The sequence below is a fragment of the Convolutriloba macropyga genome, chromosome 11 (assembly GCF_964194025.1).
Source record: "Convolutriloba macropyga chromosome 11, txConMacr16.3, whole genome shotgun sequence".
NCBI classification, from domain to species: Eukaryota; Metazoa; Xenacoelomorpha; order Acoela; family Convolutidae; genus Convolutriloba; species Convolutriloba macropyga.
Genome location: NC_134478.1, coordinates 36,194,497 through 36,219,500, shown reverse-complemented (window position 1 = coordinate 36,219,500; position 25,004 = coordinate 36,194,497). Strand labels below are relative to the sequence as shown.

The window sequence follows — 25,004 nt, the reverse complement described above, 5'->3', positions numbered from 1 at the left end:
GCAATCTAATGCTTCAATTTTTACTCCACTGAGTTATTTGTTTTGGAGGCTATCTTATCGTTCATAAACAATTTTTTTGAAAAATACTTGGGCTTTTTTGGGTGTTTTAGGATTCCCAAAAAAAAATTTTGGGTTTTTCTATCTGTTCCTCATTTGATAGACAATTATGCCAAAATTGTGGATGGGCGGGGTCGGAACCTTATGTGCCATCGCACATTACCGAGCCGCCTTGTTTTACTCAGAACAGCAACACAATAGGTTGAGTTATACAACAAACGTAAAAGATGAAAAAACATGAAAAACATAATGGATTTTTTGTTTTACCTTCCTGAAGCTCTTCAATGCCTCACCTTCGCATCAAAGTTTTTTGGTTCTTAAGATTTTTTAACATTTAATTGGTGTTGACATATTTAATCAGTAAGATATGCAACAGTTGTTATCACAACATGAGAGGATTAAACTGTTTAAGTTTTCTCAAAATTTTACAAATTAAATATTGAGCCTTGTAAATTTGTTTCAGCTGGGGACAACTCCTCAGTGTATGCCTTCACTCTCGATCCCAAAGTGCGTCGCTTTTCAGCTTATGTGGGACAGTTAGAAGAGTGCACTTACAATGTCACAGTAGTCGCTCAACACAATTCCAATGCGCAATATAAACACAGTATCATACAATTTCAGCAGTTCACAATAGGTAATTGAAGCTATAATGTTTAAGAGGGTTTTTGCTGAACAGTTGGTTAAAACTTCAGTTAAGTACGAGTGAACATCAACTAGAGATGCCAGCTGATAAATAACATAACTCCAACCACGTATATTAAAAGAATGAGTGTCGGAATTTCAATCATCTAGTATAACAAAAAGTCACGGAATTTCATAGAACGCTGTCAACTTCAATACTCCAAACATTAAGCATAATTTATGCCTTATTAGTGAACAAATGGTTTTTCTCGAGCAATTTTTGAAAATAAAAAAAATTCATAATGATTTTGGCCAGAGCGAAAGTCCATTCTTAAGTTTATGTTTAAGTTATTTTCTGGAAAATGAGTGAGTGAAAAATTCTAGAAACACTGAACAATTCCCCGAATTTTGCTCTGGCCTGCTGAAGTCCAAAAGTAAAGGTGTTGATAGGAAGAAGAAGATTACTATATTTCGGCCATGGTTTATTGTGTATACGATAATGGCGCTTAACACAATCTTAATAAAGTTAATTAAAAAAAAACAGAACTCAATGATTGGATTGGTACGTTTAGTTGTTGGTCGCTTGCAGTGCGATTGAGTCCGCTTGTTACTCAATTGAACTTTCAAGATTAAATGCAATAACAACTTAGTTTTTGATTTTGTAGAATAATTTTTATTTTGAAACAGAAAACTGAAGTTCTGCATAAAGGTTTCGTTCAAGAGAGTCAAAAATTTTTGAGAAGTGAGTCAGAAAGTTTTGCGGTAAGAATTCTCCCTCCTTAAGACGAAAAAACTCAAATGCATATTTTAACATGAGCTCTCGTCTAAGATTTTTCTAAGAAAACATTTCAAAGTTCAATTTGATGTTCAATTTTAATAACTGAAATCAAAATATTATAGTCCGCATCAGTATGAAAATTTACAGATGCATCTAGATATAGATTAGCTATAATGGGTTAATTTATACTTTGAGAATGAACATGATTCGTCTCCTGCCGTATATGACAAATATTAGTGCAGATTTTTGTTCCGACCCTCTTGAGGGGGGTGGAACTATATACTCAACTGGGTTTTTTTTTGTTCCGTGAATTTTCGCCGCTCGATATATTCATCGTAGAGATTTGAGACTGGTATCATTAGAAAGCTCGTCCAGCGTAGAATATGAAATTAAAAAGATTTTTTTAATTTTCGTTTTCTACAGGGAGTTGTCGAGGCTTAAACTTCTGAGAAAAGAAGAGTGAATTCACGTTGTTTTTATTCACATTTTCCGGAATTTTTGCCTAAATTTTCGTCAATTTTGCTAAAATTTGTTATAATTTTTAAAAAAAGTGTCGTTGATTTTATTTTTGAAGACGAACAAGCATTTTTGATTGTTTTGATTTAATTTTTTGGTCAAAAAACCTGGATAAACATTTCATAATTTAGCCTTTTTCATCAACAACAGCACGAAAAAAGCTACTTTAGTCCACTTTGACTAAATTTGCCTAAAGTACACCCCCAAAAAACACTCATACAATCTTTGTAGACTCAGAGGGGGGCTATTTCTACTTCAGAGTCCACAGAGAGTGCCTTGTAGTTAAAAATTTGCCGTTTTTTGCTAACTTTACTCGTTGATTATCAAAAATGCAAAATTTATTTTGAGTTTCAACTCAGAAATTATCTATATCTACAACATTCGAAAAATCAATTGTTCTTAACGGACAATAAGTATTAACAGGGGTAGTTTTTGGGCCATTCTTGGACTGTTACAATCCAAAAAAAATCGGGTTGTAATCAGTCGGTCTTTTTTTTTAAAAAAAAAAGACTTTTTTTTAATAATAAAGAACAGAACATATCAAATCAAAGCTCAGGAGTGATAGGTCCAACCAATTCGCTTGCTAAACAGCTCCAGGCTAATGCATTTAGTTTTTTAATTGAAAGTTTTATGGTCGTTTCTTTTTTAAAAATAACTGACTTTTCAATAAATAATGGCTTAATTAACTTTTCCTCTATTTTTTTCTTAATTTGTTCAACTTCCAGCTTAGTGTCAGCAAAAAAAGACTGCTTCTTCTTGCTACTGAGTTAACATTTATTCTCGGTTGCAGTTTTAAGCCTGAAATTATTGTTTTCTGGCTTTGATACTACACGATTTTAGATTTTTGTTTGTTTTGATATTTGCCAGTTTTTCACGTTTTCTAATTTTGTCACATTATCACATTATTGACAGTTCTCATGTCACCTTATTAGCATTCAAATTAAAGCACAATTGAACATATTAAAATCCTGAAAGATATAAATCATCGTTTTAATGGCCTCGACGCCTCTTTCTTGAAGAAATCAATTGAATTTTTTAATTTTGTCTTAACTGTCATTTATACTTTGTCGTTTCGGTCGTATGAAATTTCCTGTATAGTGATAGCTTTCATTGGCTTTTCATGGGAGAAGAGAAAAACCGATATTCTGATATTAGCAGATAGCTGATGGCTTTTATGACTTTCAAACCCTTCGTTTTCCAAAATTAAAAAAAAAAACTTTTTTAACTTCGCAATTTTGTTCTTTTTATGTTTCTTTTTGTTACCTAATCTCGTTAGTTGATTACAGGTCAAATTTGACATTATGGGTGTCAAGAGAATAAAAGGGATTGGTGTCCCAAAATCTTTTTTTTTAAAGATTTTGTTATGACCTTACTGGCTTCGACACCGCTTTTTCACAAAAAAAAATTAAATTAATTTGATTTTTGTCATATTTGACGTTCTTTTTGTAGATGCAAGAAATATTCTGGATAATTACAGGTCTCGAGGGTTTCCTTTTCATGAAAAAACGACGATATTTAAATAGCTCTTTTTGTAATTAATGCCTTTCATGACATTGAATGTAATTTTGTTTCGAAAAAAAAATTAAAAGTATTACATACTTTAGCACTTCGCTTTTTTGCCTACTTGTTACCTAGTCTTACTAATAAATGGCCACGTACTACATTATAGCTGTTTGAAGAAGGCGCAATCAAATATATTTTGAGTGCCAAAATTTGGCTTGACGGTTTTGACAGCGTTTTCTGGCAAGTTTCAATTGAAATTTTGTTTGTTCTTTGTTGTTCTTTTTAGCCGCTCTAAAAAATGAATAAGGTCAGGTCCTCATGCCCTTCTATAGAAGCAGTGGTAATCGCAAATTTGTGGTAATATTATTTTATTCCTAATAGTATTTATTACTTTGAAGTTAATTGTTTCAAAAAAATAAGTTAATTTCTTTTACTTTTCTGTTTTTGTTCTTTTTTGTATAATTGTTACCAAACCTTTCTATGGACTGGTCGCATATGTTTTCTGGTGATTTATAAGTTATTTTTGTTTAGTTTCAGGTTTATCTGACGGTATGTTGACTTTGTTATTAAATTTAGTTTTTAAGAGGGACATAAATTTTTTGATGTAATTAATGTTTGTTGTTGTTGTTGTTTGATTTTGCTGTTCGTTTTGACTCGCTTTCTTAATATTGACATATTACAGCAATCTAATGCATCAATTTTTACTCCACTGAGTTATTTGTTTTGGAGGTTATCTTATCGTTCATACAGAATTTTTTGAAAAAGACTTGGGATTTTTTGGGATTCGCAAAAAATAATTTTTGGGTTTTTCTATCTGTTCCTCATTTGGTAGACAATTATGCCAAAATTGTGGATGGGCGGGGTCGGAACCTTATGTGCCATTGCACATTACCGAGCCGCCTTGTTGCACTTAACACTTTGTTCTCCAAACTTGTGAACGTGTCACTGATATCTTCAGGGAGGACCAGTTAGTTTATGATTATCATTTATCGTGGGAATGACAAAATTTCCACCCAAAATGACTTTATTTGCTCTGATAAACTCGTGGTATGAACAAATTTGAAGCAACGATTCAGTTCGAATTAAGAGCCATTACTCAATAATATCACTTCACCAACAAAAGGTAAGAAAATTTTTATATGAATCAAATTTCCAAATCAAACTTTAAGTTTTTCACTTAAAGTGGAAAACACAGTTATTTATGTGAAAAACACAGATATATCACACAGTTATTTATGTCATTTAGAGCGCATAGTGATTAATAAAATGTGCAACGTGTGCCAAAATTGAAAAAAATTGAACACCGCGATTTCTTAGAGGAGACAGATAATCGCAATTATTACTCGTGTTCACTTTTTAATGGTTTTTTCTTGAGAATCTTGTTGCGATCAAAAGAATTGTATTGTTGGAACGAGATGCCGGCACTCCATGTCGGCACGCTCGGGAATGACCTCAGTTAAAGACAGACGACACTGTTTCGGGGTTAGGCTACCAATTTATTCCACTGTTCACTGCTGTTGTTTATAAAAACACAAGTTACATCATAAAAGTGGCAATAATCAATTTTGATAAGTTGTCCCACAAGTTGTTCTAATCGCTGCGAGAAATTATTAAAAATTGCTTTACAGTTATTAATGCCTTCTCAAAGTTAGTTAGCCAGTTTGCATCACCTGGTTGTTTGATGACTTGTAAATTGCAATGGAAATTATGTAGCTAACATTTTGAAAGCAAGTAAATCAACACATATCAATTTGGTAGAATCAAAATCTAATTTGTTTGTTTTCTTTTTTCTGCATATGTAGATATAATAATAAACTTCTAAAAGTAATCGTTATAATAATTGCTGTTGTGTATTATAAATGAAACGACCAGTAAGTATGGCTCAACTTTGTTGTTCAAAGCTCTATTTCAGGTTACGCCTTCAATTTTTCCCCTGTTTTGTTTTTAGCTGTCATTACCGATTCTTAATTGGTTACAAATTGGTCATCAATAATTAGTTACAACTATGGAAGGCACAGAACTTGGGCCCAAACGGTTTGTGATAACACTCTTCTAACCACCCATTTTTCTCCAAATAGTTTAAGGGTCTAAGTTCCTTGCTCAAAATCCAAATTAACAAAAAGTTGCCGGTGTCAGAAATTTCAGATTCCTATCTCTTTTGCTGTTTTGCAAAGCGATCTGTTGTTCCTCTTTCATACTGACCGATATATGATCCTTGGAGTAGTAACAAGTTTAGCTTCAGAAAAGTTGACCGTACTTGCAGAGACAGTTAAAATTGCGGTCTTCAGTTTTGTTTGCAAATCATTTATGTCAAGTGCATAAGAAATCTGAGAAACAGGATCCTGAATATCTAGATTTTATTATAATTGTCCCGAGCCCACTTTAAAGGTGGGGGGAGCTAAATGCTCAGACGGGTTTTTTGTTCAGTCAATTTTGGCCGATTGACATATTCATGACCAAGAGTCGTGAGTGGCATCATTAAAATAACCTGGCAAAAAATTGATTTTTCTGAATTTTCCGGAGAGTTTTTGAGTTTTAAGGCTTTGTGAACATTCCGCTGATTTCAGTTGTTTCGCCACTTGTGCTGAATTATGTTAAAATTGTCAACAATAATATCATTGATTTTACGTTTGAAGAAAAAAGAGAGTTGATCAACTATTTGATCCAACTTTTTGGGCCCTAATTTTTGGTAAATTGTGAAAAATTCGACGTTCATTCATGGAAAAGTGCACCATAATGCTGATTTAGCCCAAATATGCTGATTTCTGTCAAAATTTGGCAGAAATACAAATTTAAAACTGCAGACAGACACAATCAAGCGCTTTTAAAAGACAAGCAGTGACATCATGGCCAGTTTTGTTCTCATTGGGAGTTTTTGGACTCATGAAAATTTTTGGTTGAACGAGTCGCTGTTTTCAAAATTTTCTTGCATTGATTCGCTTTTTCAGCCAATTAAATTCGAAATTTGGATTTCAGAGATTTTGGAGAAGTGAAGTTACTCGCCCGTTGACTTTACTAAAGCTCTAGACCTAGTCTAAGCGGACAGCATTCAAAGTGAGAATGCGCTGCCTAATATATTTGAGCAAAGGACTGCATTATTCTTAGTCCATATTGCTGTATTAATTAATAAACTGTTCACTTAGCTGATACCATGCCGGTATTGGTGGACTAAGTCAAAGAATTTGAGGCTATCCCGACCGCTTTTCACAGTAGCAGCTCTGAAGCGAAAAGATGACAAATAAAATTCTAAGAAAAGTTGGTTCGACGGATGACTTAAGGATTGATTCTGAGCGAGCCGTAAGCATCGTGATTAACATCCGTGTTCACTTGTTTTTTAAACAGGCACGAGCCACGAGGACAATAGCTGAGGGAAAACAGAACATAATATAGCTAGCGCCAATATAAGCCGCTCATCTAATCCTTCAATGTTGCTCTACACCAGTCTCTTCTCTCTTCAATCTCCTCATAGCGGGAATATAGGCAGCATTTGTCAGTCTGGTTTTCTTACAGCAACTGAAACTGAAAGCTAGAACAAAATCAACAGTAAAATGCATTTAATTACTTAATTAAGATTAGAAACTCGATCGTAACTTTCAAAAAATGAATAATATCAAAATTGTGCTCTATCCATGACAACTTTATATAAATTAAAATCCGTATCTATTTACTTTACTTTCACTAAACTACACATACGTCCGGTAACAACAGTACACTTTAAGACACAGATTGAGATTTTTTTCTGTCTAACCTATGGGTCGTATAGCAAATAATCATTTTAGCTCTAGTGTTGTAATTAAGACATATAATATAAACGCCCAACCCATAAGATTTAAAAATAAAGAGGTTCAATTGAAAAAAGGTACGTCTTACGTTTCATTAGGGCGCCGTGATTAATTTTTGTGGTTTCAGAGAAATTCCAGGGTTTTTTACTCACACAGAAATTAAATGTATTTGAAAACTTTCAATGAAATCTTGAGTTTTGGCGGCATTTGTTGTACGTAACTTCTTGGCACAACCTAATTAATCAAAAGTCAAGTTGGTTATCTGAAGAAGTGTAATGAAACTAACTAGAACTTTTAATTGATAAATAATGGCTATTACGACTTTTAATATTTATTTGTTTCGAAGAATGTATCACTGATTTTTACAAATTTTATAACTTTTTCATTCTTATATCCGCAAGCTGTAGCTTAATTTTATTAAAGATACAAACTATAAATCTTATTCTGAGGTAATCTGTGATCCCGTTAGCTGTTTTTTGCTTTAAATTAAGGTTTTGTGACTGATACTAGAAAACTTCATGTAAATTTTTCTATTTTTGGAGAACTGTCAACATTATAGTTGTCTCTAGTCTCGGTTCACATCATCACATCAACAAAAGGTCCCATTTAAGTTGAAAAAGAGCCCATCTAAAAGTATATCGTATATATAGACAATTTAAACATATGTAAAATTTTCAGTTATTCGTTTACGATTTCGCATGTTTCGATATCTTCCTCGCAAATTCCAAAGATTTTTGAAGTTGTGTCTGCATTTGATGTTCTTTTTGTAGTTCAAAGAGCTATTCTGAAAAAGAAGACGGCTAGTTCTTTTTTGATGGACTTACTAATTATCCTATTTTATACCTTCAGTAAATAGCTACTGATTTCGAGGCTTTCTTAATTATATGTTTTCAAAAAACTCAAACCATTTTTTTGCCTTTTTTCTTGCTCTTCTTGTCAAATTATGTTTTAGTCTCAATAAAGTCAGTTGAAATGACCTTTGCGTGGCATTTAAAAAATAGTAGGCATTTAATTCTTCTAAATTTTTCTTCTAAATTCTTCTAAATCCAATCCTTTACTGACTCCGAGAAGGATTTCTGAGAAAAAAATGAGTTCATAGTACTGGTCAATATTTTTTGATTCTTTCAGCTGTGTTTCTGTGTTCAAGTGATACTCAAGCAAACACATAAATTGATTTCATTGAATAGTTTTTGTTTTTAACCACGTCAGTACTTTGTTTTCAAAAGCTAATTGTGCTTTTAAATATCTTGTCTGTATATTGTACAATTCAAGTTACTTCCAGCCCAATATTATTCATTCAACTCTGGATTAAACAAGTTTGGTTTTTCTCGGTTAAAAAGGTAGGCTTGAAAAGTAAATCTATTAATATCCGCCAAACTTCTGATGAGTATGCATTGCTTTAAAAAGAAATTTTAAAAAAAATCTTGACTAAAATCAGCAAGAGAGGGAATCAGACGCTGAATGTTGAGAACAACATAGCTTTGAGAGCAACTGACTTTATAACATTTTTTCCAGTAGTTTTTTTGTAGCAATGCTTATAAAAAATATTTTACCTCTTTTAATTCCACACAACGTATCTTAATTTCTAAAGGGGTCTTGTTTTGTGGGATTTTGCGACAAAAGGCGATATATGGTGACCTAATGCAAATAAAAAAGATAAAAATCTGATTAAACTTTCATTTTGAAAGTTCTTCCGACAAAAGAATTGAATATTTGCTTTTAACAAATTCTTTTGGAGGAAAAAATGGAAACTGACTGATAATTGTCTGAGTAATGGTTTATTTGGTTTTTATTGGTAAAAAAATTCAATCCTCAATCGCTGGGTTTTCATATAATTTATGTTTTGTTATGTAGCGCGTTTCTGTGATATTTTTAGCACGTGCCTCCAGAAGGTTTAACGTTTTTGTGCTCATTGGGCGGGAATGAACAGAATGGATCTAAAAATGCACCGTTTGACGGATCGGCAGAAAATTGTCAAAATGCAGGATTTTTGTTTTTTTACTGCTTTATAGCTGAAGTTCCCATGAATCTGAGTCTAAGTTCCCGCAAAAAATTAGATTTACAATACTGATCATTATTTTTGATTAGTTTAGTTGTACTTTTGCGCAGTCTTTTTAACAGTCCCTATTTATGTTTAAATGATGATGAAGGATGAAAATCTGATTTATTTTTCATTTCAAAAATTTCTTAAAAAACTGAACACATTTACTTTTAACAACGCTTCTGAGCACTACAGTAGAAACACAAACTTATTGATTACGTAACAAATTCCAAAGCAACAAAATATTTATTTTTCAATTTGAAATTTAATTTCAAATTTCTAATTTTTAACCATAACAAAAAAGTTTGGTTAAATACTTACATTTTAAGAATCACTTTATAAACATAGTTTGCTCCTTCTGCTACCATTAGAAATAAAATTGCTATCATTACTAATCGTCGAGAAAAATCTTTGGTGTTTTTTAGGAGCTGTGAACCAGGAGTTCTTGTCAGAACAGAAATCTATGGACGAATTTTTCAACGGTGACAGTCTTATTATATGCCTTGCATTCCTCTTTTGGGGAGTCCTAATTTCCACATTCTTCAAGGAGTGGGGGGCAATCAAGAACCTACAGCCACGTGAAATATCCCGCAAACCCGCTGCCTACCCCCACAATGTAACAGATGTCAAAGTTATCCAACGTGAACGCGAAAGTGTAATCAACTGTCGAAGTCCAGACATCTACAGCTCCAGAATTGAGAAATTCTCCAAAATGAGACAGTTTAGGCATTCGGCTAATAGATCACCTTCTATATCGAAGCATTCGTTAAACAATCTGCCGAGTGCGATAAACATGAATAATGATCAATTAGCCGACTGTAAGAAATCGACTACTGAGATTCATATAGAAGATGTGAGCGACGATCAGATTACACATGCTTGATTTTAATCTCTGTCTGCTTTTCTCACCTTTCCCCAAATATTGTTCCGTGTCACATTTTTAGTAATGTTAATACCTTATCCTGAGAGAATTATAAATTTATTAATTGAGTTTGAATTTGCTAATGAGAAAATAAATTATAGTTAGCCAATTAATTATCAGCAGCAAGTGAAACAAGGAGTCTTTCACATTATAGCGCAAGAAAGATGGCGCCAGAATGATTTGTCATTAAAGGCAGTATATTTTCCTTTTCAAGGAAACTTAAAATGATAAAGTAAACCGGCAATAGAATGTTGCATTAAAAAATTAAATTGAGTTGTCAGCAGATGGTAAATTTCTTTGCAGTAGTTTTATTCTTGGAGCACAACAGCTCATGAGTGATGTTGGTAACTGCTGGGAACGCTCTTTTAAAGGGAACAAACATTTGGAAAAGAGCTTAAAGGTTACAGCTTACAATCTGAGCATTTTGTAAGCTCATTTTTTTTACTTGTACTCTTTTGTCAATACACAAAAAAAACTGCATATTAATTGCAAATTTCAAAAACATACAAAAAATTTCTGTAAGGTAAATTTAAGGTGCATGCAAAGCAGATCATTTCAAAGGAGCATAAAGCTGCCTCTCAAAAATTATAGTGCAACAAACAGAAGCCCAAAAGATAGACAAATTGAACGATCTCAAAAAGCGTTTCTCAAACAAGCATTTTAATTGCAAACATCTATTGAAATGTTTAGATTATAACGCCAAGACTTAAAGGTTGTCTGATGTGTCTCTAGGTGTCAAACTGAACTTTGAAAACTGTGATGTACCCTTGAATTAAAGATGATATAATGGGGCAAATTGGAAAATTTAGAGCATTTTCTTAAACAATTTTCCTTACCATGAGCTGCTATTACATACCAGATGACATTTTAAACTCAAATTAAGCATCAAGATCATAGCTCGAATTAAAAAATAGTTTTTTTTCACCAAATTAAATCTTTTAAAACAAGTTTCCATTTGAAATACAGCCTCAATTCAGTGTGACAATTGAGTATTTTGTAAATCTGGATATTAAAGTTATTGAAATTTTCAAAAAAAAAACAAAATTTTGTCGTGATAAATTGCTTGTTAGTGATAGTTTCACAGGCCACTAAGACATCGGCATGGCACGCGAGGTCGGACCAAATGCACTAATGTGTAGCTCTTTAATAGTCAAAAATGGATCCATTTCCGTTAGAGTTTATCTCTGTTGGGAAATACTTCCGTGGGAGAGATTTCCGTGCTTTTTTGAAGCCTGGTAATTAACTAAATTAAACTACAGAACTACGGATAATAATGCAAATGAAGAGGATAGCTAACGAATTCACCTCCAACATTTGAAGACAATGATTAATGGTTAATTGGACACTTTTTAACGGTTAATAAGAAGTCCCATATTTCTACGAAATTTGAGTAGCGGCTGAGAAATAGATAACACCGTCCTGGTCATTAAAAAACAAGATTGTTTATGTGAAAGAGACTTCTAAATCCTTTTGCTTTCTATATGAATCTTTCACCGTCTCATTTTAAAGCAGATAGTTTATAGGTGTGTTGCAACATCAGTCAGTAACCTCCACGTGGGGCCCCCTGGGTAACCAACATTAGCACAGTTAGTGGGAGTTAGCTAAGCTGGCAGTCTGAGCATTGAGCCCTGAACAAGTCACCTATGGACGTAAAACAAACTCGTTCCAAGAATTCCTTGCCAGTCTGATTCACATCAGCGCACGCAGGAGCCTGTGATCCGAAGTGTTGAGGCAGAGCATTGTATTAGCACCCTTGAAAGAAGGGAGAAAAAATGTTTGTTGGCGGGACCATGTGAACAAAAAGTTCCCGTCGACTTTTACCTGTTGGAAATGTCTCCAATGAGCTAAAAGTGGTCAAAGTTAACAGATTCGAAAATCAACAAAATAACAAAAGTAAAATCGAGAATAGTATATGAAGCTTTGATAATCTAGTAGCGAATTGGCTAGACTCCAATTAAAGTCTCTTGTGAAGTCTTAGCAATTAGAAACCGTTGTTAGTAGGCAACGAACGCAGGGCTAGTATGGTTGAGATGTGAGGGAGTTGGGGATGACTGCTGCACTGTATTCATTGAAAAATGGTGAATAGCGGAAGAGAAATTTGTGTGTGATCCCTGCGCATAATTAGTATCTGAAATGAAAGTCTTCTAATGGGAAATACTGTGTACGGTCCAGACAACATAGATGTAGTGATAGCCACAGAAATTGCATCACATGGATCACAGAGCTAAAAAGATAAAGAGTGACTACACTACAAGTTTGGTCCAGACAACACTTGCTCTGCTTGTCCCGAAAGATGATTGAGATACATAGAGATTTGAGGCTCTGGGACACAACACCTCAAAAGAGCAGGACCTCAAGAGGTCTTCGCACCAATGCTCTCGTCTTCATGCCTTGTAATTCTATCCTCCAAAGGTGTGATGACTAAAAACTCGAGGCTCCGGTCAAAGGGGAGGTGCACATCAAGGAAAGGGGACTTGGTTGTGCAATGATACGAAGACAGTTTTCTGAAGAAGAGCCTGAGCCGTAGGGCACAACCTTGGTTCTTAACCTCCACGTGGGGCCCCTTGGGTAACTTCCGCTAGCTCAGTTAGAAAAAGTTAGCAAAGTGGACACTCTGAGTATTGAGCACTGAACAAGCTAACTTGGACTTAATACAAATTAGTTCTAACGAATTTCTTGCCAGTCCGATTCACATCGGCGCAGGCAAGAGCCTGATATGCGAGTTGACGAAGCAGAGCATTGAATTAGCGCCCTTGAAAAAAATTAGCAGCGTGGTTGTAAGTGAGACCCTGCTAAAAATGACTATTGCGGCTATATATCCTGACCTCTTACTGTGGAAATGTCTCCAATGAGCATAAGATGGTCTACTTTCGAGACTAGTAGATGATGCTGACTGTTTATTAGTGATTTGGCTAGACTCCAAATGTTTGCTACACTGTTTGACTGACAGATGGTTGGTAGTGGGTACGAAAACTTTGTGTGATTCCTGCGCATTGTTAGTAACTGAAGTGAAGACCATCTTGTAAGAAATACTGTTTAGGGTCCAGACAAGAAAGTTGTAGCGATAGTCACAGAAATTGCATCACAGAGTAGTGTTGCAACTGTGATCGCAGAGCTAGAAGATGAAGAGTGACTATACTACATGTCCGGTCCAGACAACACTTGCTCTGCTTGTCCCGAAAGATTGTTGAGATAAAGAGAGACTTGAGGTGCTGGGCCACAACACCTCAAAGAGCTGGACCCCAGATGATCTTCGCACCGATGCTCTAGTTTGCTCTGGCTTGGAGTTCATTCCTCTACAGGTCAGTAGACTAAATACCCGAGGCTCGGCAAAAGAAGAGGTGCACTTCACGGAAACGTAGAGTAAAAATGTGGGCTAACACAAGGAATCAAGACAAATCTATTGAATTCCTTCACCCGTTTTTTTCACATCTCCAGCCTCTGTCTACCTTGGACTTCAGACATTTTCTGACTAAACTTCCATAGTGATTCCGCTAGCCGGTGATGTTCATCAATTAGCCAGGAGAATCGCCAACTTTGGAACCTCAAAAACTGAGTATTAGGGTTGTCTCCGCTTATTGTTGGAAGTGTTCTCACTAAGACTGATATTATCTTATTACATAGCAAATCACTGTGGAATTTTGAATTGTGTGCTTATGGTTGCAAATAAAATGCTCCTACTATGCTGGGGCACAAATCGAAAGATACAAAAAATAATGAAACGAAAAGCAAACTTTGCTTATCATTTCACAGTTTCTTTTTATCTTTTCCTTTATTGCCCCAGCATAGTAGGAGCATTTTATTTACAACCATAAGCACACATTTCATAATTCCACAGTGATTTGCTATGTAATAAGATAATATCAGTCTTAGTGAGAACACTTCCAACAATAAGCGGAGACAACCCTAACATTCAGTTTTTGAGGTCCCAAAGTTGGCGATGGTCCTGGCTAGTTGATGGACATCACCGGCCAGCGGAATCATTTTGGAAGTTTGGTCAGAAATTGTCTGACGTCCAAGGTAGACAGGGGCTGGAGACGTGAAAAAAGGGGTAATGGAATTTAATAGGTTTGTCTTGATTCCTTGTGTTAGCCCACATTTCTACTCTACGTTTCCGTGAAGTGCACCTCCCCTTTTGCCCATAAGAACACGTGTCATAATCACACAGCGCTATGTGGTGAGACATATTTCAACGCGGGAGAGCAGAGCATAACACACTGATGGGTCAATAACAAAAAATATTCGAGTGTTTCGCATTGTAGCGACCCCCCCCCCATCGCGAAACTATAGACCCCCATTATGGAATACTTGCGGTAAATGGGGGCACTTTAAACGTTATGTGATTACAAAATTTGGTGGCTATGGGAACGACCCAAACTTTCTTAATCCGATAATATTAAACAAATCAATTCTGTTTCGCCCCAACCCCCCCCCCCCCCCCCGTGTAATATACGCCCCCCCCCCCACAAATTATATGTTGTTATATAGCACGTTACTATGTAAAAAAGAGCACGTTAGCCTGTGGGTCGTAAAAATTCTAAGCCCACTAAGCTGGGGGGGGGGCAAAACAGAAAAGATCCTATTAAACTTCGAAGCTCCGAATTGATCAAAAGTCCTCTATCATTTGATATACTGGGTTAATTGTTATTAAATATCGATGGAAATGAAAGCACGTGCAGTTGGAAGAGAGCAGATGGTTTAGAGTTTTGTTCTATCTGATATACAATGGAGGAAGATGAGGAGAGGAGTAAAACAGATAAGAAAAGGAAGGATTCCCGCAAGTCCAAAGAGAAGAAGAAGTCAAAGCGTGAACGGAAAGAGCAGTCAGGCGGGAAACAAAGAGACATGGAAGATAGTAAGGAGGAGAGCAAGAGAGTGAACGAGAGTGAGAAGAAAAAGGAGAAAAAGGAGAGCAAACGGAAGGAGTCTACTAAAAGCAGGAAGTCCAAATCAGTTAAAGACTCTGACACCAAAGGAAAGACAGTGTTCCAATTCGCCACAACGCACCCCCCCCCCCCCGCTCCCGTTGACCCGTTGAACGTATATACACTCCCCCGCTCTTTGTGGTCCTATAACGTATATTGGATCTTTTCCGTTTGTGCCCCCCCCCCCCCCCCGTACATTATGCGCCCCCAAGTTACAGAGCACGTGCCATTACATAGTAAATCACTATGTAAAAATATGGCACGTGTGTCTGGGGGGTGCAAATAATATGCATCCACTAAGCTTGAGGGGGCAGAAACGAAAAAGATCCCGTATATTATATACCTCTATTACCAGCAGATAAAATAATGAAGGGGGTTGTATTTTTGTGAGGGGAGGGCTATATTTAGAATTGAAAAGTCCCGTTTTTTCATGGGTTCTCAAATTATGATACAGAAGTGACACAGAATAGCCCCTAATACGAAAATATTCAAATTTCTAATAGTTATAGTCCTGGGGGGATCCATTACAATATGTTAACGACAACTGATTTCCTCCAGAACTCTTTCTGTATGGGGATTAGGGGAATCGGAACATACTGAGTGTTGCCAGAAGCAAAACTAGAAAGACGAACAAGTACGAGCAGCAAAAAACACAAAATAGACAAAGACAAAACACTCCCCTACTACGATGTCTTAGAACTGGAGGTTCCCAATTTGGCCGATAAAACTCAAACCAAGACCCCAGCCGAGAAAGATACCGAAACCCCAGCTGAAGTCCAAGTTACAAACCAAAATGTTCCGACGGCTCCAGACGAGAAACCTGCAGAAAATGAATTGACTAAAGATGAGCCTTCGAAACAATCTGAAAAGAAAAACGATGATGAAAAACCTGCCGATGAAGTTCTTCGCGAAGAGGCCAAAAATGTCACGACAGGGAACTATTGCTTTTCCCTCGTCTCTAATCCCCAACAAACGTAAACTTGCTATTCATGAACAAAGTTGGTGACCCACGGTTGGATTATGAATGGTTGGTCTATTCTGTTCCCCCCCCCCCAAAAAAAAGTGTTTTTACGCCCCCCAATTTCAAATTATGTGTTGTAATATAGCACGTTACTATGTAAAAAAAATTGCACGTGCGCATGGGGGGCGTAAAAAATATAAGCCCACTAAGCTGGGGGGCCAAAACAGAATAGATCCGAATTGGGTTCTTTCCCATTATACCCCCCCCCTAGCGTATAGCCCCCATTTACGGTAAATTACACCAGAATAGGGGGCTAAAATATTGTTTGCACAACAATGGGAAAGACTCATGAAATGCTATTTACTATGGTACAATGTGTAGAAGGAGGTTGCAGGAGGTATGCTGTTGGGGAAAGGGGGTACCAAATAATTGGTACCGTAAAGGGATCTGTTCCCTTTGTGCCCCCAGCTTAGTAGGTGCATATTATTTGCAACCCAAGAGCAAGTGTCATATTTTTACCTGATGGTTTATTATGTATATGTAATGGCAAGTGCTCTCTCACTGGGTGCGCATAATTTACTGGGGGCACAACGGAAACAATCCCCTTATGGATTTATAGTTACAATTATCAACGTTTGATTCGAACCATATTCCAGTCTTCGAGTTTTTCCAATACCCATTTCCCCATTAAGCAGGGGGCGGGGTCTATAATACGAAAAAAACTTCAAATTCAAAAGTTTTTCTTGCATATTTTGAAGTTTTCGTCAGAGGGAAAATTAAACCGGCGCCCCACCAATTGAAGCAGGAGCACCGGGTGAGCCCACACTCACCGATAAACAGGCTTCCTTAATTTCAAGGACATCAAGCAGCGCCAGACTGGTGACCTACATTCAACAGAAAGTGTTCACAAAAGACTTAGATGTTGTTATCTTTGGGGCGACTGGCTTCACTGGTCGACTAGCGTGTCTCTACCTTGCGGAACACCCTGACACGTCTCTGGTCAGCAACATGCACATTGCGATTGCAGGTCGTCACAAGAAGAATCTGAACCAAATACGGGAGATGCTTTTACACTATTTGGAGCAAAGTTAATATAAATTAGAGCGCATATAGCGCGCTTGGCCATGCCACTTCCCGTGTTGTGGACAGCGACGAAAAAACGACAATATTTTTGTAAGAATTCGTCGTTTTCGTCGTTTTCGTCGTTTTGTCGTCGTTTTCTTCATTTTCCTCAACACGGGTTGATATGAAACTATCAAAACCGAAAAAAATATTGCGACTAAAATTCAAATTTAAAATGGGGGCATATTTCCGTGGGGGTTTATTTCCTATCTAAAAGTATGTGGGTTTTTCACGTGTGGGTTTATTTCCTAGAACCTTTCTGGAAAAAAACATTTAATTTTAGATAAGAAGTAAACCCCACGTAAAGAAACCCCACATACTTTTAGCATGTGTACTTGTACTATGTTAAAAATAATTGAATTTTCATAGTTTCATATGATAATTTCATTTTGGCCAATATTCCTTTGGATCTTTTCCGTTCTTTTTCGCTAGCGCCCCCCGCTTAGTTTGATACCCCCCAAAGCTAGCACAGCTATGATTTGGAGGTATTACGTATTTCAACCAAAATTTGTTGCATATAACGTAAGTACCGATAAAAGTTTCTGTATTATATCATTTTTGACGTTATCGGCTACAATAAGGGCTTGATTTTTATTTTTTTACGGAAACAAGGCGGCTCGGTAATGTGCGATTGCACATAAGGTTCCGACCGCGCTCATCCACAATTTTGGCATAATTGTCTACCAAATGAGAAACAGATGGAAAAACACAAAAAATTCAAGTATTTTTCAAAAAAAAAACTGGCGTATGAAAGAAATGATAGCCTCCAAAGCAAAAAACTCAGCGGAGTAAAAATGATGCATTAGATTGATGAGATATGCCGATATTAAGAAAGCGAGCGAAGACGAACGGCAAAATCAAACAACAACAACAAACATTAATTACATCAAAAAGTTTATGTCCGTTTTAAAAAACGAAACTTAATAACAAAGACAAAATAGCGTGAGATTAAACTGAAAAAAAAAAACAAAATAACTTTTTATTCACCAGCAAAAATGGTTATTCACCAGTTCATAATAAAACTTGGTGACAATTAGACAAAAAAGAACAGAAACTTTAAAGTTAGAAAATTCACTGAATTTTTTTTAAGAAAAAAAACAATTAATTTCAAAGTAATGAAAACCATTAGGAATCAACTAAAATATCCCATAGGTTTGCAATTACCAATGCTTCTATAGAAGGGAATTAAGAACTCTTGGTATTCAATTTTTTATGCAGTTACAAAAAGAACAACAAAAAGACAACAAACTAAAAATCAATTAAAACTTGCCAGAAAATTCTTTGGAAGCCGTAAAATCATAATTTGGCCCCAAAATATGTTCGATTGCACCTTTGTCGAACAAGGATAAGGTATTATGTGGCGGTTCTGTATTGAAACTAAGCAACTATTAGACAAAAATGAAAAAAAAATAAAATTATGTAATACTTGTTTTTTTCGAAAAAAAATTATTCCCAAAGATATAAAAGCCATTAATTACAAATTGAAAAATTTGAATATGTTCGTCCCTTCTTCCAAAAGAAACCCTTGAGACCCGCAATTATCCAGAATATGTCTTACGTCCACAAAAAGAACGGCAAATATGACAAAAATCAAAAATTCATTTGCTTTTTTTTTGTGAAAAACCCGTGTCGAAGCCTGTAAAGTCATAACGAATTCTTTAAAAACATTGGATTTGTTACACCAATCCCTCTTGACACCTTCCCTTGACAAAAATAATGTCATCTTTAACCTTTAATTAACGAGACCAGGTAACAAACGAACAATAAAAGGAACAAAATTACGAAGTTTAAAAGTTTTTTTTCATTTTGAAAAAACAATTGTTTTCAAAGTCATGAAAGCCATTATCTATCTTCTAATATCAGAACATCGGCTCATCTACTCTTCCAAGAAAAGCCACTCAAACCGCGCCATTGTACAGGAAATTAAATACGACTAAAAAGACAAAGTAAAACCGACAGTTAAAGACAAAATTAAAAACTCAACTAATTTTTTCGAGAAAGTACTGTCGAAGCGGTAAAGAATCACAATCTATATGTTTAAGGATTTAATTTTTATCAATTGTGCGTTATTTTGAATGCGAAAAATGTGATATATGAACTGACAATTTGACAAAACTAGAAAACATGAAAAATGGTCAAAAACCTAAAAATTAAAAAAAAATGTGAAATCTAGTAGTACCAAAGCCAGAACACAATAACTTAAGGCGTAAAACCGCAAAAAAGACCACATTTGAATTCAGCAGAAAGAGGGAGCACTCTTTGATTGCTGACACTAAGCTACAAGTTGACCAAATTAAATGAAAAATGGAGGCAAAGTTCAATAAGCCATTTATTATTTAAATATCAAATATTTTAAAAGTCAAAACGACCTTAAGCTTTCAAGCAATCAACTAGACAAATTAATTTTGAGCTAATTAGGAAGCCAGTAGGACCTATCACTAGTGAGCTTTGATTTGAAATGTTCTGTTATTTAATTAATATTAAAAAAATCGAATTTTTTAAATAAAAAACCGACTGCAGACAATCCGAATTATTTTTGGATTGTAACGGTCCAAGATTGGTACAGAACTAGTCCTGCTAATGTCAATTGTCTATTAGGAGTATTTAATTTTTGGAATGTCAATGATAGAGATATTCTGTTAGTTAAAAAATCAAAAATAAATGCTGCGTTTTTGCTAATCAACGAATAAAGTTAGCAAAAAACGGCGAAGTTTTATTTATAGAGCACTCTCAACTGAAGTTGAAGCGCAATTAGCCCTCTTTTGAGTTTACAGAGATTGTGTTAGTGGTGTTTGGGTGTGTACTTCCTGCAAATTTAATCAAAGTGGACTAAAGAAACTTATTTCGTGCTGTTTTTGATGAAAAAGTCTGAATTTTGTGAAACATTTAGCCGGAATTTGTGACAAAAAAATTTAATTAAAATAGCTGACCGCATATTCTGTCTTTAAACGTAAAATCAACAACATTTCTTTGAAACATTTCATTAAATTTTATCAAAATTGGCGAAATTTTAGTCAAAAATTCCGAAAAAAGGTGAATGAAATCAACGGAACTCACTCTATTTTCTCGAAAGTTTGAACCTCGATATCTCCCTGTCAAAAACGAAAAACAAAAAAATCTTTTTAATTCCATATTCTACGCTGTACAAGCTTTCTAATGATACTAGTCTCAACTATGTACGATGAATATATCGATCGGCCAAAATTGACTGAACAAAAAAAACCCATTTGAGTATATAGTTCCTCCCCCCCTCAAGAGGGGTCGGAACAACTATTCTAAAAGTGCCTTCAATCTACCTAGACACTCTTGGTTCAATGAAATGCAAATATCCTTCTTACAAATCGCAAAAGCTTCAATTTTGGGGGTATTAAATTAACGGCTTTATAGGGCTGGGGGGGGGGGGGGTTGCTTGCAGAAAAGATCCAAAATCGTAATGTTTTATTGTGTACATTACTTGTAGTGGTTTGCACGAATTTTTACGATAGGAAAAAATTATCCATTCAGGCAAACTTAGCAACAAAAAATGCATATGATGATTAAATCTTTGTCGAAGAATCCGTGATATGGCATTAGGTTTTGAGGCAAGCCGCTTTGTATTTTGGTTCAATCAATTATGAACACATAATATGGTTGCGGACAGAATTATTCTTTATAAAATTCTTTATTGAAAGGCTGGTGAAAAACTATAGATAAAGGAAGGAGTAAACTTTAGATTTTAGACTTTATGGCTGCCCGTGTTGAGAAATTCTTCGGATTTAAACATAAGAAATCGTCGGTTTTCGTCGCTTTTACTTCGCCAAAACCGATCAAAGCCCTTACGTTTTTTTCGTCGTTTTGATCGGTTTTCGTCGGTATTTTAATGTAAGAATCGTCGGGTTTTGCCTTTCTAAGAATCTGACAAACCGGACAGTCCCTGCCAGGATTCGAACCTTGGACCCCTAAATTACTAGCCACCTTCTCCTCCACTGCACCACTTGTCACTTAGTTTTCCTCTATTTCTTTTGTATTTAAAACAAATTGAGACTGACAATACCGACAAAAAACGACGATAATCGACACTTCTAACTGCCAAAAACGACAATACCGACGAAAACTACGCTAATCGACACTTCTTACATCAAATACCGACAATACCGACGAAAACGTGGATAATCGACATTTCCTACATAAAAAACCGACGAAATCGACAAAAGTCGACCAAAAACGACAGTTCTTGCTTCGATTTCGTCGCAATTTCTCAACCCGGGTGGGTTTCGTTATACCTCCTGTGCGCAACTCAAGTTGGTCGGATCAGAACTGACATGGGTCATGCACCTCAAACCTAAGGGTTCAAATGTTTCCCAGGCTGAGTTGCGCGACACAAACGCAAACCATCTCTGATCGGACCGACTTGGGTTGCGCACGCGGGGTATGAGACCCACGTGGGTTGCGCACTTGAACGCGTTCAAGAAACCGCGGGTCTTTCCCATTTTAGCCCCCCAGCTTAGTGGTCAAATAACCTATAGCCCCCCCCCCCACACACACACACACACAGACACACACACACACACACACACACACACACCCTAATCATGGTAATTATACCATAATGGTGGGCTATCATTTCATGGGGGGGGGCTATAATGGGAAAGACCTCAAACCGAAATTCCCTCCATCAGAGATCACGTGGGCCTCGCACCTTGTCATAGGCCGTCAATATGGTAGTCAAGCGATGCTTCAAAGCAGTTTTAAATTAGTTTTATTATGAGGCTTTGGTCAAAACTAATCGACTCAAAAGCATTTCCCTAAGAAGCATTTCCATATTATAACAGTAATGAAATGGTGGGTCTGAACAACTTCATGGGTCGAGTGAGTGTGTTGATTGCTAACGCCTTTGTGACTGACGAACTTGATAAAATAACGAGCAAGAGTCGTGTTCTGCTCAACTTTGCTGGTCCATACTCGTGGTTCGGAAGCCAAGTGGTGGAAAGTTGTGTGAGGAACATGTGTCACTACGTGGACTTGTCCCTCGAGTTGCCATGGGTTGTGAAAATGATTGCTAAGCATAATCCAAGGGCTGTCAAAGAATGTGCTTCTTTTCCCCTTTTCCCACCCTCCTATTATTTATTCTGCAAAGAACATCTGTTCAACCGCTTGAAAATTTGGCTGTGAGAAAAGATAACTATATTAGTAAGTAAGAAAGCGTTTTTTGTGACTGCACACATATTATCGTCTCATGAGACTTTGCTCGCAGATGCTCAACACTTAAACTAGATTTGTCATAATTATCACAAAACTTTTATAGTCAGGTGAGCATAAACCTCGAAATAGTTTGTGAATGATAAAGTCTTTTTTTTACAATTTTCAAGCAACAGAATCGAAGGCAGAAAACGAATGAGATGACGTAATACAATGTGCCTTGGTTACCCGCAACATTAATTCTCGGAAATGCTTGTGGAGATTCTTGAAAACCTTAACTATGCAAGCCAATGCCATTTCAACAGCGGGAAATTTGCCTCTCATTGCATTTCCCAATTTTTTCCTGGTAATGAAGAAACCTGCATCAAAATTTTTCAATTTTTGTTACCTATTTGGCACAGGCTTTCAATTGTTTACATAAAAAAATTGCCCAAAAATTGTAATATGTTATGCCTCTGTGAACGCAACGACTCATTATTTTCCATAATTTTGGTTTCAGAAGAAGTACTGCTTCATCAAAAAACAAACAAATTTGAGAAACAGTTAAAAAAATTTCTCTTTTGGTGTAACGGCTGCTCTCCTTGTGTTTCAAAAAGTAAGTTTTACAACGCCCAGTTCGTTCTGAGTGGTAACAAAAACTGTCCGGATACTTCATTTATGCAGTTTGCTTCTGTAACTGTATATCCGCTCTGCTGTACTTACCGTTGCATTAACTAATTTAACCAACTTAGGTTTGAATTTTTTTCTCAATTGAACTGCGTCCACAGATCACACAATACGGGATCTCTATATGTTTACCAGTTCAATCGTTTTGATGAAACAAATCTAAGAAAAAAACTATATGCCTGAGAAGTGTTATGAAAAATTGGTTTCTAACTCAATCCTAGGTGTGTGTGTTGTGATTTTCGCAGAGTACTCACGAGTTGAAGATTGGAAATCAGGACAGAGAAAATTGAATTCACTGTTCGAGACGTTTTCGATACAAGGCACAATATTAGATAGAATATTGCTCAAGACAAATTTTTGGTATCAAGACACAGTATCGATTTAAGAATTATACTGCTCACTTGTTTGGTTTTGGCAAGACGCAGTAACAAATATACTGCTCAAAACTATATTATTTCAACAATTTTATTGCTGAGTTTATGTGCTAGCTCGAGTTGCTAGGCTGACAAAACAACTTGTGAGTTCTTATTTTTGTTCAGTTTGTTTACAATTTTTTCTGCTGACGTGGCATACGCGGCTGTTTCTGATTTGCTATACACAGTTTCCTCGCTAAGGGGATTGATAAAAGGGATAAAAATGGAACACAGTAATAGTTTTCGTCCTACGCATTTATTTGGATCTGTTTTGAATCTGCGCTGAATTTTTACTTCCTACGCAATTTTTTTATTCCTTAAACTCAGCTCCAACATCGCCGGCCCTGTATTCCTTCGTGAAAACATCATTGCCAGTTGGTAGTACTGGCGCGAGCATCACTACTGGCCTCTTGTAGTATCCATCTTTTGTTCGGATTTTCGCTGATCGAATCACTCCGTCGGAACATTCAAAGGTTTCGGTTATTCGACCCAGATTGTAATATCCACGTTTGTCACTGTCTTCCACTAACCACACAAGATCACCCTGCTGAAGAATTCTGTCCGTTGTGGTCTGCCATTCTTTTTGACTGTTCAAAGTTGGGAAGTACTCTATACGGAATCTGTCCCAGATGATGTCTGCGTAAGCTTGTGTTTGTAGGAAGAGCTTTCTACGATCAACAAATTGCTCTGCACCTGATAGAAACGGTAAACTAAGGTTCTTGTTGCCAAGCAGGAAAAAGTTTGGAGTAATAGCTTCTAAATCGGTAGCATCAGAACTGACCAGTGTCAGCGGTCTAGCAGTCAGCGTCTGTTCAACAAGACACATCGTGGTTGACAGAACATCTTCCTTGGGTGACCGATTGCCCAGCACTGCGTACATTGCCCTCTTGCAACTCCTAACCAGTCTTTCCCACATTCCTCCATAGTCTGGTGCTGTAGGTGGGTTGAACTTCCATCTGATACCTTGTTGAATCAGATGTTCTTCATTTCGCTCCTTGTTCCATGCTGCTATATAATCTGTCAATTCTTTTCCAGCTCCAACAAAGTTTGTCCCGTTATCACTAATCACTTTGACCGGTTTGCCTTTTTGAGCAATGAATCACAGAATTGCGTTCAGACAACTATCGGTGTCTAGTTTTGGTAAAAACCTTTATATGTACTGCTCGTACAGTAAGGCATGTAAATAGAGAGCACCAACGCTTTTCGTTTCTTCGACCAATCTTTACTGTGAAATGTCCGAAATAGTCTACGCCCACGTTCAAGAACACTGTTGATGCGACTAATCGTTCTTCAGGTAGATCTGCCATTACTGGTGCCTTTGTTTGGGCTCTTCCCTTTCGACATCCAATGTATTTGATTTTGATCGATCTCAAGGCAATTCGTATGCCTAGGATCCAGAATTTTGCTGAACTATGTTTCTGACATGTTCAGAACCTTCGTGATGACTTTTCTTGTGTTCATTTTGCAAGAATAATTCAACTACATGGTGTTTCCAACGTAACAGTATTGGATGCTTGGC

The 25,004-nt window shown here is 36.3% G+C and overlaps 2 protein-coding genes across 3 annotated transcripts in view; both read left to right on the top strand.

Annotated features, from left to right (window-relative positions):
- LOC142349232 (uncharacterized) overlaps positions 1-10,289 on the top strand; it is a 31,645-nt gene extending 21,356 nt beyond the window's left edge. For both annotated transcript variants that reach the window (XM_075400658.1, XM_075400657.1), the window contains exons 3-4: positions 521-691; positions 9,724-10,289. In XM_075400658.1, coding sequence (XP_075256773.1) covers positions 521-691; positions 9,724-10,181 — 629 coding nt within the window. In that variant the 3' untranslated portion in view covers positions 10,182-10,289. The remainder of the gene's footprint in view (positions 1-520; positions 692-9,723) is intronic.
- Positions 10,290-16,873: 6,584 nt separating this feature from the next.
- The window catches only part of LOC142350034 (putative trans-acting enoyl reductase Rv2449c), a 31,585-nt gene continuing 23,454 nt past the window's right edge, over positions 16,874-25,004 (top strand). The window contains exons 1-2 of the mRNA XM_075401939.1: positions 16,874-17,164; positions 22,040-22,292. Of these exons, the coding sequence (XP_075258054.1) occupies positions 17,115-17,164; positions 22,040-22,292 (303 nt within the window). The 5' untranslated portion in view covers positions 16,874-17,114. The remainder of the gene's footprint in view (positions 17,165-22,039; positions 22,293-25,004) is intronic.